General features: G+C 43.6%; 1 protein-coding gene across 11 annotated transcripts in view; it reads right to left on the reverse strand.

Moving 5' to 3' along the window:
• Window positions 1-8,233: 8,233 nt before the first annotated feature.
• The window catches only part of LDLRAD4 (low density lipoprotein receptor class A domain containing 4), a 431,068-nt gene continuing 421,046 nt past the window's right edge, over window positions 8,234-18,255 (reverse strand). For all 11 annotated transcript variants that reach the window (XM_046024300.1, XM_046024299.1, XM_046024293.1 and 8 more), the window contains 2 exons: window positions 16,989-17,042; window positions 8,234-15,699 (listed from right to left, as the gene is read on the reverse strand). In XM_046024300.1, the coding sequence (XP_045880256.1) occupies window positions 15,169-15,699; window positions 16,989-17,042 (585 nt within the window). In that variant the 3' untranslated portion in view covers window positions 8,234-15,168. The remainder of the gene's footprint in view (window positions 15,700-16,988; window positions 17,043-18,255) is intronic.

Raw genomic sequence — 18,255 nt, forward strand, 5'->3', positions numbered from 1 at the left:
GAGAGCCCGATGCGGGGCTCGATCCCAGGACCCTGGGATCATGACCTGAGCCGAAGGCAGAGGCTTTAACCCGCTGAGCCACCCAGGCGCCCCTAAAAATTCTTTTAAGGCTGGTTTAGTGATCCCAAATTCTTTTAGTTTCTGTTTGTCTTGGAAGCTCTTTCTCTTTCTATTCTGACTGATAGCCTGCTATCAAGTATTCTTGGCTGCATATTTTTCTCTGTTAGCACCCTGAATATATCATGCCAGTCCTTTCTGGCCTGTCAGGTCTCCTTGGATAGGTCTGCTATCAGCTTATGTTTCTACCTCTGTAGGTTAAGGACCTCTTGTCTCGAGTTGCTTTCAGGATTTTCTCTTTGTCTCTAAAATATGCAAACTTCATTAATATTATATACTGGTGTGTTTTTATTCATTTTGACAGGGTAGGGGAAGGTTTCTATGTGCCTCCTGTACTTGAATGCCTGTTTCCTTCCCCATATTATGAAATTTTTCAGCTATGATTTGCTCAAATATACCTTCTGCTCCCTCCACTTCCCCGAAACCCTAATTATTTCTGCTATTGTTTTGCCTTATGGTATTGCTGATCTCTTGAATCTTTCCCTGATAATCCAGTAGTTGCTTATCTCTCTTTTTCTCATTTTCTTTATTCTCCATAATTTTATCTTTTATATCACTGATTCTCTTGTCTGCCGCACTTATCCTAACAGAGCCTATTTTTTTTATTACATCTCAATAATACAACCTGATTAGATTTTAGTTCTCATATTTCTCCAGAAAGGGATCCTTTGGTGTTTTCTATGCTTTCTTCAAGTTCAGCTAATATCTTTATAATCATTATTCTGAATTCTAGCTCTGATATCTAATTGATATGCATATTAAGTCTCAGGCAGTTAGTACTGCCTCTGGTTCTTTTATCTGGAGTGTTTTTCTGTCTTGTCATTTTGTCCAGATAAGAATAGATGAGTGAGGGAATGAAATACAAAAATATCAACCACGACCCCAGCAAAATGTACATTAAACAAATCAGAAGAGATGAGAAATGAAAAAAGAAAAAAGAAGGAAAAAAAGAGACTATAATCAAACAGGTGGACAGAACAGAATAATACACTAGGTCCTGGGTGTATTTTGGTCTATTTGTTAGGAGAAACTAGATCCCAAAATTGTATAGAAAGAAAAAAACATATAGGGGCACCTGGGTGGCTCAGTGGGTTAAGCTTCTGCCTTCGGCTCGGGTCATGATCTCAGGGTCCTGGGATCGAGCCCCACATCGGGCTCTCTGCTCAGCGGGGTGCCTGCTTCCTCCTCTCTCTCTGTTTGCCTCTCTGCATACCTATGATCTCTCTCTGTCAAATAAATAAAAAATTAAAAAAAAAACATATATATACAAAAATAAAATTGAATACAATGAAAGGAAGCCAAAAATGAAGAATATATATTTAAAATGTAAATGTAAAAATGAAAATGAAAAAAGACTTAAAATGTAAAAATGAAAATTAAAAAAGGCTTAAAAACAGAATTGATAAAATAAGAAACTAATTGAAAAGGAAAAAAGAATATCTAAACTGAAATACTGAAGAGTCATGAGGGAAAACATGAATTCTATACACTTGTTTTCTTGTAGCACTGGAGTTACATACTTTTGTGTTTGGTGAACTTGGTCTTAGCTGGATGTTCCTGCTGGTCTTCTGGGGACAGGGCCTGTTGCCCTGATTCTCAGGTGTCTTTGCCCTAGGTGGAATCACACTCCCCTTGGGAGGGGGCCAGGCTAGGAATAAGCGGCTTCAAATTGCCCTATGTGGTTTTTGTTCACTGAAGGCTTTCCATGCCACTTTAGAGGATGAAAAATGAAAATGGAGGCACCTTGATCTCCGGGCCTGGAGCTGAAAATTTGTGCCTCCCCCTCTTCAGTGAGCCCTCAGGAGAAGCAGTCAGTCTTGTATCCCTGGTTTCCATCTGCACTCTGTGTTCACCCAGCCTGCAACCAAGCATTTTATCTCAGGTGCATGACCCCATTTGGAGTCTCCAAACTTTAGAGGGTCCTGCAGCTCCCACCTGCACCGGTCCTACCAGGGGAGGGAGGGGGTCTCACTGCAGTTCTTCTGCTTGGTGGACCCCTGCTCAGAGAGCAGGCTCTGGACCATGCTGTGGTTAGTGGTTTATGGCAACCCTGAATTGAAAGCCCACCCCTGGGATCGCTGATTGCAGCCAGCTTCCCCACTCCCAATACCTGGGAGCTCTGCCACACTCAGGCATCTCTGTTCTTTCCGTGACCCCAGGGATCCTGAGACCACACTGTCCCATCTAGGATTCCACCCCACTGTGCCAAGTTCTGATTTTGCGATTGGTTGCTATGTAATTTTCTAGTAGCCGGCTTACGGAGACTCCCTCCCACCACGGTCTATCTTCCATATATCACCTCGGGTTCACTTCTCCACATATCCTACCTTGCGGAAAGTGGTCTCATTTCAATTTGTAGAGTTGGCAGCAATTCTTTTCTTAGCTCTCCAGCTGAGTTCGCAGGTTTTCAGAATGATTTGATAGCTCTCTAGCTAAATTCCAGGGACCAGAAAAAACTAGGGTCCCCTGCTCCTCAACCATCTTCTTTCTCCTGGAAGTTAGTGCCTTTTTTTTTTTTTTTTAAGATTTTATTTATTTATTTTACAGAGAGAGAGATCATAAGTAGGCAGAGAGGTAGGCAGAGAGAGAGGAGGAAGCAGGCTCCCCACTGAGCAGAGAGCCCAATGCAGGGCTTGATCCCAGGTCCCTGAGATCGTGACCTGAGCTGAAGGCAGAGGCTTTAAACCACTGAGCACCCAGGCGCCCGGAAGTTAGTGCCTTTTGACCACCTTCCTCCTGTTCCCCTCCTCCAGTCCTCCCCTTCTGGTAACCACAAACCTGATTTCTTTTTCTGTGACTTTGGTAGGGTTTTGTTGGTTGGTTAGTTTTCAACATTCCCATATACAAGTAAGGTCATACAGTATTTGTCTTTCTCTGTCAGACCTATATCAATTAGCATAATATTTCGAGGTCCATCCATGTTGTTACATATGGTAGGATTTCCTCATTTTTTAATGGTTGAATAACATTCATCATGTGTGCATGCACATACACACCACCACCACCACCATCTTTACTCATTCACCCATTGATGGACACTTAGGTTGTTTCCGTGTTTTGGCTATTGTAAACAATGCTGCTGTGAACATAGGGGTGCACATATCTTTGAGTTACTATTCTTGTTTCCTTTGCTATTTGCCCAGAAGTGGAATAACTAGATCATATGGTAATTCTCTTTAAGTTTTTGAGGATCCTCCATATGGTTTTCCAAGTGGCTCCTCCAATTCACAGTCTTGCCAACAGTGCACAAGGCTTCCCTTTTCTCCACATCTTTGCCAGCATTTATTGTCTCTTGTCTTTTTGATAACAGCCATTCTAACAGGTGTGAGGTGATATCTCATTGATACATTTCCCTGATGATGAGTGATGTTGAGCGTCTTCTCATGTACCCACTGGCCTTTTATATATCTTTTCTAGAAAAATGTTTATTCAGGTCCTTTGCCCATTTTCTAATTGGGTTTTTTTTTTTTTGTTATTGACTTGTAGGAATTATTTATATATTTTGCATATTAACCTCTTACCAGATACAGAGTTTGTAAATATTTTTTCCCATTCAGTAGGTTGACTTTCCATTCTGTTGATGGTTTTCTTTTGCTGTGCTAAAGCTTTTTAGTTTGATGTAGTCCCACTTGTTTATATCTTACATTGTTGCTTGCACTTTAGGTGTGATTTTACTAAGTCCCCTGCCGATGAGGTTTATTCTTAAGTCTTCTAAGAATTTCACGGTTTTAGGTTGTAAGTCTTTAATCCATTCTGAATTGATTTTTGTGAATGGTGTAAGATAGGGATCAAGTTTTATTCTTTCACATGTGAATATCCAGTTTTCCCAGCACCATTTACTGAAAAACCAGTCTTTTTTTTTTCATTGTGTATTCTTGACTCCCTTGTCAAATACTAGTTGACCATATATGCTTGGGTTTATTTCTGGGCTTGTGATTGTGTTCCATTGGTGGAGTGGCCTGTTTTTATGCCAGAGCCATACTGTTTTAATGACTGTAGCTTTATAGTGTAGTTTGAAATAAGGTGTGGCACCTCCTTCTGTGTTCTTCTTTCCCAGGATTTCTTTGGTTATTTCGGTTTTTTTGTGATTCCATATAAATTTTAGGAATTTTTTTAAATTTCTATAAAAAATGCCATTGGGGGGCACCTCGGTGGCTCAGTGGGTTGGGCCGCTGCCTTCAGCTTGGGTCATGGTCTCGGGGTCCTGGGATCGAGCCCCGCATCCGGCTCTCTGCTCGGCGGGAAGCCTGCTTCCTCCTCTCTCTCTCTGCCTGCCTTTCTGCCTACTTGTGATCTCTCTCTGTGTGTCAAATAAATAAATAAAATCTTAAAAAAAAATGCCATTGGAATTTTGATAAGGTTTGCATTGAATCTGTAGATGGCTTTTGGTAGTATTGACATTTTAACAAGATTAATTTTTCCAGTCCACAAATATGGGATACCATTCCATTTATTTGCGTCTTCCTTGATTTATGAATGTCTTACAGTTTTCAGAATAGAGCTCTTTTACCTCCTTGGTTAAATTTATTCCTAAGTGCTTTGTTGTTTTTGATGCTATTATAAATGGGATCAATTTCTTTTTTTTTTTTTCCAGAAAACTCATTGTTGGTATTAGAAAATTCATTGTAAGGATATAGAAATGCTATTGATTTTGTATGTTAATGTTATGTCCTGTAACTTTACTGAATTTGTTGATTAGTTCTAACAGGTTTTTTTGGTTGAGACTAGGATTTTCTATATATAAAATCAGGGAATCTGCAAAGAGACAATTTTATTACTTCCTTTTCAATTCTTTTTTTTTTTTTAAATATTTATGTTTTTGAGAGAGAAAGAGAACATGAGCTGGAAGAGCAGAGGGAGAGGGAGAGAGAATCTCAAGCAGACTCTGAGCTAAGCACAGAGACTGATATGGGGCTCGATCCCCCAACTCTAAGATCATGACCTGAACTGAAATTGAGTCAGATGCTCAACTGACCATACCCTTCTTTTCCAATTCTAGTAACTTTTATTTCTTTTTCTTGCCTGACTCCTCTAGATAAGGCTTCCAGTACTCTGTTGAATAGAAGTAGTGAGAGTGTTTAATTTGCTGGTGTTGGACCATCCTTGCATCACAGGGATAAATCCCACTTGATCATGGAGAATGATCCTTTTAGCACTGTTGAATTCATTTGTTCATATCTTGAGAATTTTTGCATCTCTGTTCATCAGGGATATTGGCCTGTAGTTTTATTTTCTACTGGTGTCCTTATTTGGCTTTGGTATTAGGGTAATGCTGGCCTTATAAAATAAGTTTGAGAGTATTCCCTTATCTTCAATTTTTTGGAAGACTTTGAGAAGAATTGGGATTAATTCTTTAAATGTTTGGTAAAATTCTCTACTGAAGCCATCTGGTCCTGAGCTTTGCTTTGTTGGGACATTTTTGATAACTGATTCAATCTCCTTACTAATAATAGGTCTGTTCAGATTTTCTATTTCTTCCTGATTCAGTCTTAGTAGTTTGTATGTTTCTAAGAATTTTTCCATTTCTCCCAGGTTGTCCAATTTGTTGTCATGCAGTTGCTCATAGTAGTTTCTTATGATTGCTAGAATTTCAGTAGTATCTGTTTCCTTTCTCATTTATAATTCTGTGATTTTGTTGATTTGGTCTTTCTCTTTCTTCCTTGGTTTGTCAATTTTGTTTATCTCTTCAAAGAGCCAACTCCTAGTTTGGTTAACCTTTTCTATTGTTTTTCAATTTTCTGTTTTGTTATTCCTGCTCTGATTTTTATTATTTCCTTCTTTCAGCTAACTTTGGGGTCAGTTTATTCTTTTTATAGTTCTTTAAAGCATAGAGATAGATTGTTTGTTAATATGGGTGTTTATTGCTATGAATGTCCCTGTAAGAACTGCCTTTGCTGCATCCTATAGATTCTGTTATTTTGTGTTTCCATTTTTGTTTATCTCAAGAAACTTCTATTTCCCCTTTTAATTTACTCTGGTACCTGTTTCTTTCACTGGGATTTTAAGCTGTAGGAATGAGTGTAGACAGCATTTTAAGATAAAGCACTGTCTACAAGTCTGTAGTAATTGGCCAAACGTTTTTTAATTAAATCTAGAATATGGATGTTATAACAATAGCAGCTCCTTTCATTGAGGGCCCCACATGGCAATCACACTCTGTCCTCCAGTCTTTCCGTGGGTGTTCCTATTGGACAGGTAACATGTAAAAGCAACAGCCCGTCAGGGACATTAATTTGAGATAAGGCTAATATTTGAACCACCCAGGTCTGTAGGTTCCAAAATCTGTGTGGCCCTTTAATTGTAAGGACGGAACTGGGACAGATGCCAAATCATCTTAGAGTCCATACCAAAGATGGGAGTGACTGATGGTGCCCTCCCTCAGGTAATAGCTCAGAGCTGCAGCAAGTGAGGAGGGGTTGGGGTCACCTGGCCCACACATTAGGGGAGACAGACCTTTGTACTCTGACTTTAAAGCATGCTTACTCTGTTTGATAGTGAGGCTTGCTAGAACCTGTGGTGCTTATAGATGCATGGTAACAGTAGGCACAGTATAACTCCAAATGCAGATGGCTTTGTAAACAGGTTAAATTTTACAGGAGCTACTATATACAGCTATCTGCAAATATATATACCAGCTTCCTGGTAAGTTCTTTTGAAAGCCTACATTTTAGTCACCACTATGCTGTGTTAGAATGATTAAAACTGTAGCTTTGGCATGTCTGATTTTTTAGAAAATTGTGTAAAGTAGGGCAAGTGAGGTTTGTAAAAGCTTAAGTCTGAACAGAAACATGATGTTAAGACAAAGAACTTCACAAGTGTGAAGTTTTAACTTTGGGGCTGCTATTTTAACACAAACATTTGAATTAGAATCCAAAGCAAAACAGCATAATGAGCAATCTAATTATGATGTTCTAAGGAACAGACTCGTTATAGAATGGTATGTGCAAGTGTCATCACGGAGAGTCACAAATCCAGCATCTTATTTCAAGGCTCACTATGAGTGGATCTCTGGAAGAGGATGCCCTGTGTTTCCAAATGTTCTCCTAAGGGGACAGGAAGCAGGCAGCCAGAGGAGTGTGATTTCCAGCCAACAGCCCTGCTGTTTCACAAACAAGCTAATAATCAGAAGAAGTTGATCAAAGAAGTCAGAGATTGGAGGAGTTTGGGGTCTTGGCAGGCATGTTTTGGTGGCCCTGAAGTACTGTGTCCCCCAGGTTGGGACACAAGGAAGCCCAGGCAGAAGAAAGGTCATCATCAAGGAGGGGAGGTTTGGGGATCCATTCACGTCCTGTGCTGAGTGTAAGCCTATCTGGGAAAATGGCGGGTCCAGAACTGGGCCTCTCTCTCCCCTGCCAGCAGCCCCTGGCTCTTGGAAGGCCCCTTCCAAGAGCATCATTTCAGCTCCAGATAGGAATTCATTAGTTGTGTGTAACACCCAGTGCTCACCACACAAGCCCTCCTTAATACCCATCACCTGGTTACCCCATCCCCCCACCGGCCTCCCCTCTGAAACCCTCAGTTTGATTCCTGGAGTCCAGAGTCTTTTATGGTTTGTATCCCTCTCTGATTTCTATGTCTTCAGATTTCTCTCCCTTCCTCTGTGGTCCTCCATGCTATTCCTTATGTTCCACTATGAGTGAAACCATCTGATAATTGTTTCTCTGCTTGTCTCATTTCACTCAGCATAATCCCCTCCAGTTCCATCCATGTCGATGCAAATGATAGGTATTCATCCTTTCTGATGGCTGAGTAATATTTCATTATATATATGGACCACATCTTTATTCATTTGTCTGATGAAGGGCATCTTGTTCACGTTTTGGGCTTAGCTGGTTTCTGTTTCTCTGACAGCCATCCTAAAACTGGGAGACAGCTACATATCCTCAGGCACCTCGGCTCAAGTGAAGCCGTTCTCAGTGGATCCTCCCACGATGAGACCTGTGGACAACCCCTGAACATTTCTATGTAGAACCTGGGCTTGAGAAAGGTTATCTAAGAAACCCTAAGAACAGTGTTTCTTTGGGACTGGATTTTAAAACACATGGAGTTTCCCCCCACCCTCACATATGTGCTTTGTTTTTTAAAGATTGCAAAAAAGAAAAACAGGAGACACATGTATATCACTGACTATTTTTAATGATTTTGTGCTATGGTTTGACCACAGCATTAAGAACAAGCAGAAAAAGCTGATTTCATAACTAACAAACAGCACTTAGAGCAACATCTTTCTTTAAAAGTATTGCAATTACAGACCTTAGGTCTAAGAACTACATCACCATTGCTCAGTTAAAAGAGGCAGATACACGACAGTTGGAAATATTTCTCTGTATATAGCTGGGAATTATGTTGAAAGTAAGCACAAACAGCTGTTACAGACTTTAATAACTTCTGGTTATCAGAGCTCACATGAGCTACTGAAAAGCTTGCATACAGTTGTACCTTTTTAGTTGGCTGCTTTATAATAAAAATTAAATGAACTAAATGGTATGAATAGTGTACACATTTAAAAATAGCTTTCCAGTAGACAAAGACAATTAGAAAATGTGATTTTTGAAAGCCAGGAAATGAAAAATAGCAATATACCAACAAGCACATTAAGGTGAACCAGTATCATTAACAGCAAAGTTTAAGCCTCAATTCTGTAGAAAGGAAGCAATGGTGTGGGAACACACTTTAGTACCTCTGAGTCTAGAACATTCTCTGATGACACTCATCCTCAAACAGTTCTCCCAAGAGATGGAACCTGGAAGGGTGGGAGGGTTGCTCCTGACAGCAGAGAGCCTTGGCTCCTAATGCCAAACCAGAACCACAAGGAGCCCCCACAGTTCATGAGGGGAGCTGAGGGTGGGGGCTGGATGGGACAGAGCCTCTCCCCGCTCAAGATAACTATCTTGTCACGCCTTTTCAGAACAGTGAGAGAAGGGGTGACTTTTCATTCTTCAGCATTAAAAGTTGCATTGTAGAGGTGTTTTCAATGTAAGGATAATCTGTAATCATCTGCTTTCTGGAGGATAAGGGCATGATTCTTTTGTGATTTTCAAAATCAGAACATAACACCACAGAACAAATAAAAACATGGATTTTACTAGAATTAATATCCTCTGGTGACACAATAGAGTGGAAATATGGATCAGATGGGCACAATTTCACTGACTGCCTTTATGGACAACACTGGAAAGAATGAACATGCCCATGATTCAACTGTGGTTTTGGTGAAGACATGATAGGCTTTTTCCTTTTTTAGTATTAGAATATTTGAAGATAAAGGCAGAGGTCACGAAGGACACTGAGCTGGAAGGGTAGATGTGTAAGAGGTGCGAAAGAACAGGGGACGGAAAACGTAATCCCTAACGGCTGGCAAAACCTAGCTTATCAAGATCACCCCGAGACAACAACAGGAATGGATAAAAGATTCTTCACTTGACTGACCAATAGCTAGTTCTCTGTGAATGATAACCCAAAACAAGTTTTGCTAAGAGCGGGGTCATCTCCTAAGTGGATTTGTTTTTCCTGAGATACTCTTGCCCTACACACGCATACCTTCATTGGCTCCACAACTTCAGTTTGTCAAAGGAAAAGGCACAGAGAGACTAGGGACACGGATGACTCCGAATGCCTCTGTACTGACCGAAGTCCTCTGCTGCTGGCCAATTTCCTGAACTTGGGCATCATTTCTGTAATTTTAACAAAGTATGCACTTTTCACTGGGGCCTGACCTCTCCAGTCTTCTACAACATGAGATATCTTTTCATAAAGCAAATTCAAAAGACACTTTTTTTTTTTCTGACTCTAACACTGGTCCAACTGAGCCTTACTAAAGAGATGAAAATGAGAAGCATCTAGTGGCAACCAAAAAGCTGTGGGATTCTTTTAAAATTATTTTTTAAAGGGTTTTCACAGCAAAGATGCAACTCTCGCTTGCTATACATATGCTGGTCGTAAACAGTGGCTTGCTTGTTCAGACTTCTTTCCCTTGTGTTATAATATTGATATTTAATAGGAAAATAAACTACATAGACTTTTATCTGTATGCATCCATTTGCAAATTTCCTTACAAAAGAGGACAAAGCACATAGGCATTCACAAATTCTATGCCATTTCTGTTAAAATCAGTATCTATACATTATATTACAGTATTAACAATTTTTTGTTCTACCCATTGGGTAGGATATGTGCATAATATATTCAAGTTATATACAGCACCTTACAAATAAAAAGAGAAGACGGACAACTGAAAAAGCACCATTGTAAGTGAGGCACAACAAAGGTGGGAGCAGAGTGCGGCAGTGGGGGGCTCGGTTCCTGGGTCTGCTGAAGTCAGCAAGAGACCCCATGGGGGCTTCAAAGCCGCTGGCATGCAGAGCTCTTTGGAACGCCAAGGGCGACGTGACATGCAAGTAGTGCGTCCATTACTCCCCCCCCCCCCCCGCCACCCACAGCACACAAACAAGCACACACGGAGAAAGGGAAGAGGATCAGAGGAAGGCAGCGCTTTCTTAGCAAGGCATTCCGACTCACACACACCAGTTTCCCGATGCAGCTGGTCTGGAAAGCAGCAGCAGCAAACGACCGTCTAACCCTGGCAGTCAATTACAAACTTGAACTATGTGAAAGACGCAGTACTTTGGGTAGTAATATCACCGCGACTGAATTCTTGGTTCCTGAAAAATGTAGTTATGCGAGGCAGGAGGATTTTGCAAGGTCCTCTGGCCAGCCTCTGGCAGCTGGCCGCAGTGAGGGGAGCCCACAAAACTGCCAAGACTAGCTTTTGTGGTCTGGGTGAAAGCTATTTCTTCTTCTGTGACTTTGGTGGGCACTGGTGGACACCGTGTTGCTCACACTGAGGAGGGGAGACCTGCCAGCCTGTCACCCAGTCATGTCATTTTATTTCGGTTCACTAAGGCCAAGGTAATCTGGGTGAACATCAGCAGAATGGAGTCTGCGTCGGGCCCTTCCACTAGGATTGGGCCTTGGCAGAGAGCGGAAGTGGCCTTGGGGGGCATATCACCATACAAAGTCTTGGTGCCAAGCATGGGTCTGTTTTGTTTTAGTCACAGATAAAACCAAAAAGTTAACAAAAACCAAGTGTCCTTCCCAGTTCTCCCCCCCCCCCCCCCGCCCCCCGCCCCGCATACTGCTGAGCTTTGGAAATCTGAAGAGAAATGAATGGTATATGAGACAATATGCAGTTAACGGTGCTGCTTTACAGAGCAAACTTCTAGCAGGAGTCCCGGCATAGCTAACACCAGACAGAAGCTGCAGGCAGGGAGCACGTGGGGGAGCAGCCCCCAGCCTGGCCCCTGAGAACCCCAGCAAGACCCTTCTACAGGCACCCCCTAGTCAGCAAAGCAACTGGATGGATGGTGCAGGAGGGCCCTGTCCAGGGAGGCAACTTCTGAGGGGAAGGCTGTGATTTGACCGGATTCTTCTAGGTCAGAGCAGTTTTCTAGCAGTGCATGCCATCTGAGTTCTTCTCATTCTAATGAACATAGAATAAGGGTGAAGAAGATCAAAGGAAGAAGTTCAGAAGCCTAAGGCATGCTCATCTGTGCACCACATTACTACGCCAGTGCTTCTGAAGGCCTCCCAGGCTACTATCAGCCCAGTCCTCTCCGAAGAGTTTGAGCTAAAATCAGCAGATAAACGTGAAGTCCTCCTCATGACAAGTCTTTTTAAGTTTTCAATGCTCTCTTCGGCTATCTTGAAATTTCTTAGGAGCTGTGTGTCCACAAGTGTATGTGATGGGGAAGGATGGAGGGCATGCTTGTCAAACTCCTTAACACTAAATTTTGGTCAGGGACACAAAGAACAGAGCAACGTTTACTTAATTACACAGTTTAGCAAAATCTTGTTTGTACTAAGGACTGCTTTGGCGATGGAAGAACACAGACCTTCTGAAAAAGCAAATACACCCCTGAAGACTTTGTTCCTAGAAATGGGATTCAACATACCCTGGGCTTTATGCTCCTGGAAGTCTGGGGACAAGCTGGATGTCACAGCTGGTTCCCCGGGAGCACTATCTCCCCACCCACAGTTCGTTTGAACAATGCAATCCTTTAACACCCTTCTGAAATAATAAACCCACCATGAATTACCTAAATCACAGGCTCCCCAGCCGGACCTTCGGATCTCCTAAGCATGTGGGCTTCTTGAAGGTTGGGCCCCCTACAAGCTGCCTCCTCACATCACCCCTTGTCCCTCACCCAGCCACCGAGGGGGTAATGTGGTGTGAACAGGGCAGTCACACCTTTCAAGAAGCTGTGGATCTGAATTACCTTTTCCCCATGTCAAAGGAAATTGACTTAATTCAGCTCATGACCTTGGCTTTCAAATTAATTCATCATGGAGGTCCAGCCTCAAAGACCATCAAGTCATGGTTTGCTAGGTCTGTGTCTTTAAATAACTATCTAACTCAAAGGGCAATTCTCTAGGGTGGCCCAATGGGAGGAACCTCTTTTGAAGGATGATTCAAGTTACTGGAATTAAATAATTGCTTTGCCAGATTATTGTGGACATCTGCAAAACATTCATAAACTTGCAAAGTGACTAAGGAATTTACCAGTTTCTGACCATAGCTCATTCTTGTAGCAGGTAGGAAACGGATTGTGCAACCATTTTGAGGAAGAGCTACAATATGGCAGGTTCACCACTTTATCAAAATTGCAGGTGAGATTTGGAATGATGACTAAGCTTCTCCTTTCATCTGATGGGACACCTAACCTACCCTGAGCCCCCACCCGTGGGGTCCTGACTGGGTCAGGTCCTAACATTCCCTTGCACGGTGAGGTAAGGTTCATGCCAAGGGGATGCCCGGCTTCCTTAAGCACGGGCCTGTAACCCAGGCAGTGAGCTGAGCCACAGGAGGGCCTGGGGCACAGGAGAGGCAGGCTCTGGGTCTGGGTCCAGGCTCCCAGGGATCTGTCCAGTCTCGGGGTCCCCAAGGCAGCCCCCAGAACAAAATACGCCTCCAAACAGGGTCTGAGGCCTGAGTGGCAAGGCCTGCCCATCTTTTCTCTCTCTCCTTTTAAGAAAGACTTGATCTGTGGAGGTTACTGCGTGAAATGGATGAGTCTAATGGAGATTCCAATCCTCAAAACAAAACAAAACCAGCCACCTACTGACCGAGAGAAGTAGCAGAAAGGAGCCACGGACAGGACTCGCCATTCAGAACATTCTCCAGCTCTTAGCCCACAGCACAAAGTCACCTCCCTGAGAAACCACCCCAGAGACCCACAGACAGACACAAACACACATGTGCCAATTCAGCAATGAGAACGGCAGAGATCAGAGTCACTGAGCCATCATTCCAAATTCACTGTTTTACATGCAGAGGCCATAGGGGACAAGCCCTCCACGGCCTGGTGCTGGCCAAACCCACAGGCTGCGGCTGTCACACGGGCCAGATGCTGGCTTCCACACAAGAAAGTTACTTATTCTACATAAGAGCAAATGTTTGTAAATATCAGGAATAGTAAAGCTGAGACTAGCAGTATTTAAAATGAGCTTTCTGGTTGCATTGAACTACGTGTTGTGCTTTTTCTCCTGTGTGCTTCCAGTCATTCCCCCCACCCTGCACTGCTGGGTAACCATTGGGGGGTTGGGGGCTGAGGAAGCTCCCCCCAGGGGCCAGGATGGGTTCTGAGTACCACATTCCTCCAAGAGCCCAGGGCCACCAGCAGTGATGGGCAGTGTGCATGGCCCCCGCTGTGTGCTCTCACCCGCTCCAGGGCCCTCCTGCACGTGAAGATGCCCCTGGGGGCATCACCTGCACACCGTGGCCAGGTAGGCTGCCCCAGGGGGCCACTGCTGAGAGCCTCCTCCAGAGCCCTGACCAGCCGTCCAGGCCTGAACTGCACTACCTATCTAGAAAAGGAGAGAGAAAACGGAAATAACACTGAGAAGTCACATATTTCAACAGTATTAAAAATAACCACCTTGCATTTTAAACAATTTATTGCATAAAATAATGTATGTATCTGAGTATATTTCATGCTACAGTGAAAAAAAACAAAACAAAAATAAAAACAAAAAACCTCTAAATTACTGAAGAAACTGCTCCGGGGGAGGACGGGCAGGACTGCGTGATACCGGGTACATAAAATGCACATGTCAGGGTCAAAATTAATCAAATATGCAGCCTAAGACTAGCAGAGGAACTCAGCAAGTCAGAAACGCTGGGATTTAGTCTTTCCTATCTTCCAATCCCAAAGTCTCCAGATGCTTCTGTGATGCACCACTATGTGAGCCAAACTCTTGCAACGGTAATGACCTCCTTGATTTAGGTAAGTTGGCATATGTTAGGCTATATCCCCAAATATCTTTTCTCGCGTGATTATGGGGAACACTCCGGGTATTCCTTGGGCCTAATAATAATCCACAGGTGAGAAGACAACATACAGAACTTCACATAGAACAGTCCCCTCATATATAAACATTTAGATAGTGCAACTTTTAAAAAACACATCATCACGACACAAATTAACTCCTTGCATTCATCTAACTTCTTCACTTTATACCTTGGCACACAAAACAGGGATTTTGAATCATATTTTTAAAACAAAATAAAAGTTCCACACCTTGGGAGCAAAAGCAAACTGGCCGATACTTCCCCATGATAATATATAATAATGCATCCTTTTTTATCAATTCATTATAAAACGGGCCATTCCGGCCTCTTTCTCTGCAAAGTCTCCTTTCATAATTAAATAAATCAAACACCTCTGTGGGTTTTATTTCATGATATCTTCCAAGCATCCCTTTCTCTGTGTTCCCAAGCCTGCCCTTGGTGAAAACCAGCGCCCACCCCGTCCTGATGCCTGTCCCCAAATAAACACTGTTCGCGGTCAGACCGGATGGAAGTTTGTATTATTATTTCAGTCTAGTCTGCTTGCAGTTCCCCTGAAAGGAATCAGAAACAAAGACCACGTTTGCACATTTGGTTTTAGGTTTTACTTCGTTGTAGCACGTGAAACGGAACAACACCGTGCCTGGGGGCGGAGGCAGTGCGGCCCTCCTCCTTCGGTTTCTTCCTCCTCCTGCGCTGTCGCGGGGTCAGACTAGGTTCCCGGGCTTCCTGTCTTTGCCCTGGATGGGCAGCACTGTGCCCCCCGAGCTGTCCTGCTGAAACGGCAGTCTGCTCCCTCTGTGGGCGCCGCTGTGCTGGTGATGGAAGAAAGAGGCGCCGGGATAGTGGCCCATCACCTCGCTGTACGTCGGGGGCGGCCCCTCCATCCTCCCGTTACTGCTGCAGGTGCTGGCACTTATCCCCGAGTTGCTGCTCGGCGGACACGGGCCCCCACTGTACGCGGAAATGTCTATCAAATCGCTGTCGAATATGGTTCGGTTGGGCGGGGCCCTCACAGATTCTCGGTTGAGTTCCCTCTGCTGTTCAGGGTCCCTGAGCTGCAGGGCGCAGGGCCCCTGGTAAGGAGGCGGCTCCTCCCCGTCAGATAGGGAGATGGTGGGAGGAAGGTCGATCTCATGCTGCACGTAGGGGTAGGTAGGCTGGAAACGGCTGAACCGATCCCTCTGGATAAAGGATGGGGCCGTAAACCTGTCCCTGGACCTCGGGGCATACATGATCTGCAAGGAAAGGAGGACAGGGTTGAAGACATCCGTGGCACAATGACCACGAACCTGAGGGTGTCAAGGAAATTCATGCCCGGTCTGTGTTCTCAGCAGTTTCAAGACTTTTCACAGTCCTCAAAACAGGAAACAGGAAACGACTATGATGGGGGGGGGGGGGGAGGTAGGAGGTAGTTTTCTTATTCCTTGTGACTTACACCACTCACCTGGCCAAACTACAGGTAATCTAGGATGGTTCAACAGTGGAGACTGTGGTTCACTGAAAATTTGGGTTTGATGGGAGTTACCGTGAACGCTATGTAAACATTTTCTGCTGGTTCCAGTGGCGTTCAACAGCAATTTCTGGAGTTCAGTAAACAGGAATGAAGTGGAAGAACGCTGTAGGGGTGGCATGACAGTCCCGTCCACCAGGGGACAGCTCTGGGCCCCCCACCTTCACCTGGAGCGAAAGGACCCCACTACCCGCTTCACCTATGACTCAGAAGAATGGGGACCCTCAGAGTTTTCACTGTAAATGTGAGTATAATCACACACAGTGGTATTTGGAGTTGGTACAAGGCACTGGGTCAGCTTATGAATTTTTTATAGGAGCATGTTGCTCTATCCATCGCTTAAGAAAACACAGACCAAGTGAGTTCTTTTTCCTTCTAGTTTCTAGACTTTTCCGGTTGTTTCATTCTGGATGAAAGTTTCCTGTAGTTACTTTTAGTAACTGACATGAAAAACATTTTGTACTCCAAAGTACAAACAGATTTGTTTTCCCAAAATGAATCCAAGTACTATTCTTCTTACATAATTCTCTCACCTATTGCACCAACCAGATTTCTTCTAAAGGAAAGAGATGTATACAGATATAAAGATCTGTATCTCCACTGACTTCTTCACACTGTAGTTTTAACTGATAGGCAAATCTACTGTTATTTTAAAAATCATATTATGAAAGTTGGAGATGCATTTATAAACTATGTCCATATCTGCCAAGCCTCATTATTAGCAGCTTCTGAAATCAGGCAAAGATTAGTGATTCTCAAACTGATTTCTCTAAGGAGCTTCAGACTAGCACGAATCATCTCTAGGACATTCTAGAGAAAACCTCCTGCTCACCTTTTTAACCAAAGTTACAGCATATGCCTTGATCGAAATGTGTTATTTCTTAATTTGTGCTGTAATACACTTAGCCTTTCCATCAATGCTGTCGCAGTGGTTATTCCCCTCCTCCCCTCCCCTCACATGGGTGCAACAGCTACCTCCCACAGCCCACCCCCCACCCCTACCCAACTCCTTACCTCTGAGGCCCCTGGCCGAGGCCCAGAGCTGTCTGAAGGCCACAGGCGCCCTTCCTGGCAGTGGGGGGACAAGAGACATCACAAGAAAAATTATTAGTCTCATGCAACAGCACCCAAAATCAAGGGATCACATTCCTCTTTGAGAGCAGCAGACCTGTTTAAAACATGAAGTGACAAAGAACTGGTCCCTTTCACACTGAACATCTAAACAGAGAACTGTGACCACAAGGAAAAGTTGGAAGGTTTTGGTCTCAGCCATAATGGATTGAAAATAGATCTGAAATCAAGTATCTTCCAAACTATACACCTGTGTGTTTGCAGTCCATTCAAAATGTCCTCAAAAGTGAACACCCGGGTCACCACCCAGATCTGGATAGGGTCTGGGTGAATCCGAGCTCTTATTTGGAGGCCTGCCCCTCACAATGGGCACTAGCTGCCATGGGCCAGGCGCCAGATAACACCATTCTAGAATGCAACCAGCTTTGCCCTAAGCAACAGCAGCAGCAGCAGAAGGAAAGCACTACCCAGCCACACTGGTTGGCTTTCAGACAAAAAACTGAGTTTCCCAAAGCCCAGATGCCCTTCAAGTGTCTTGTAACGAATTTCTTCTTGAGTCCATACATTCATAAGGCAGAGATAACTGGACATCTTGTTTAATATCTTTTTCAAAAATGTTTGACCAGACTAATGAGGTGATGTGCAAACAGTGTATGTGATTAAGGGTCATTTCTAGCACCATGAATTTGTTTACAAGGCATCTCAGTACATCATCCCTTTTGAACCGCCATTGTTAGCTATTAGCAAGTGTCTGCTGGGCTATTTATTAGCTTAAGGCCTGTTACTGTAAGAAAGAGAATAAGAACAATTGAGTTGTTCTTGGTGGTAGTGGTAGTGGTGGTGGTGGTGGGAAGAGATGCTTGTATTTTTGGATTCCTAGGAATGTGCACACATGACCTTGCGCCATCACTGAGCCTCCTGAAATCTAAGAACACCCATGAGATGACCTGCCAGGTAAAACACCCCTAGGTCTTTGGACGCAAAGGCCAACCCTCTCTTGCTCTCTTTTGTAGGCCAGAATTCGAATCCAAACTCTCCCTTTGCAGCTAAAAGTGTTTGTCCAGTACATACAGCCTGTTCCTAAAATACCCACAGGACATCATGGAATCAGGGGCAAAAATACGAACAGACCCAGCTGCATTTAGAGGAAGTTGGGGCTTAGGGTCTGACTATGAAATTACATAATGAGCCGTTTTGGCGCCAGCATGGC

Source organism: Meles meles, chromosome 12 (genome assembly GCF_922984935.1).
Source record: "Meles meles chromosome 12, mMelMel3.1 paternal haplotype, whole genome shotgun sequence".
NCBI lineage: Eukaryota > Metazoa > Chordata > Mammalia > Carnivora > Mustelidae > Meles > Meles meles.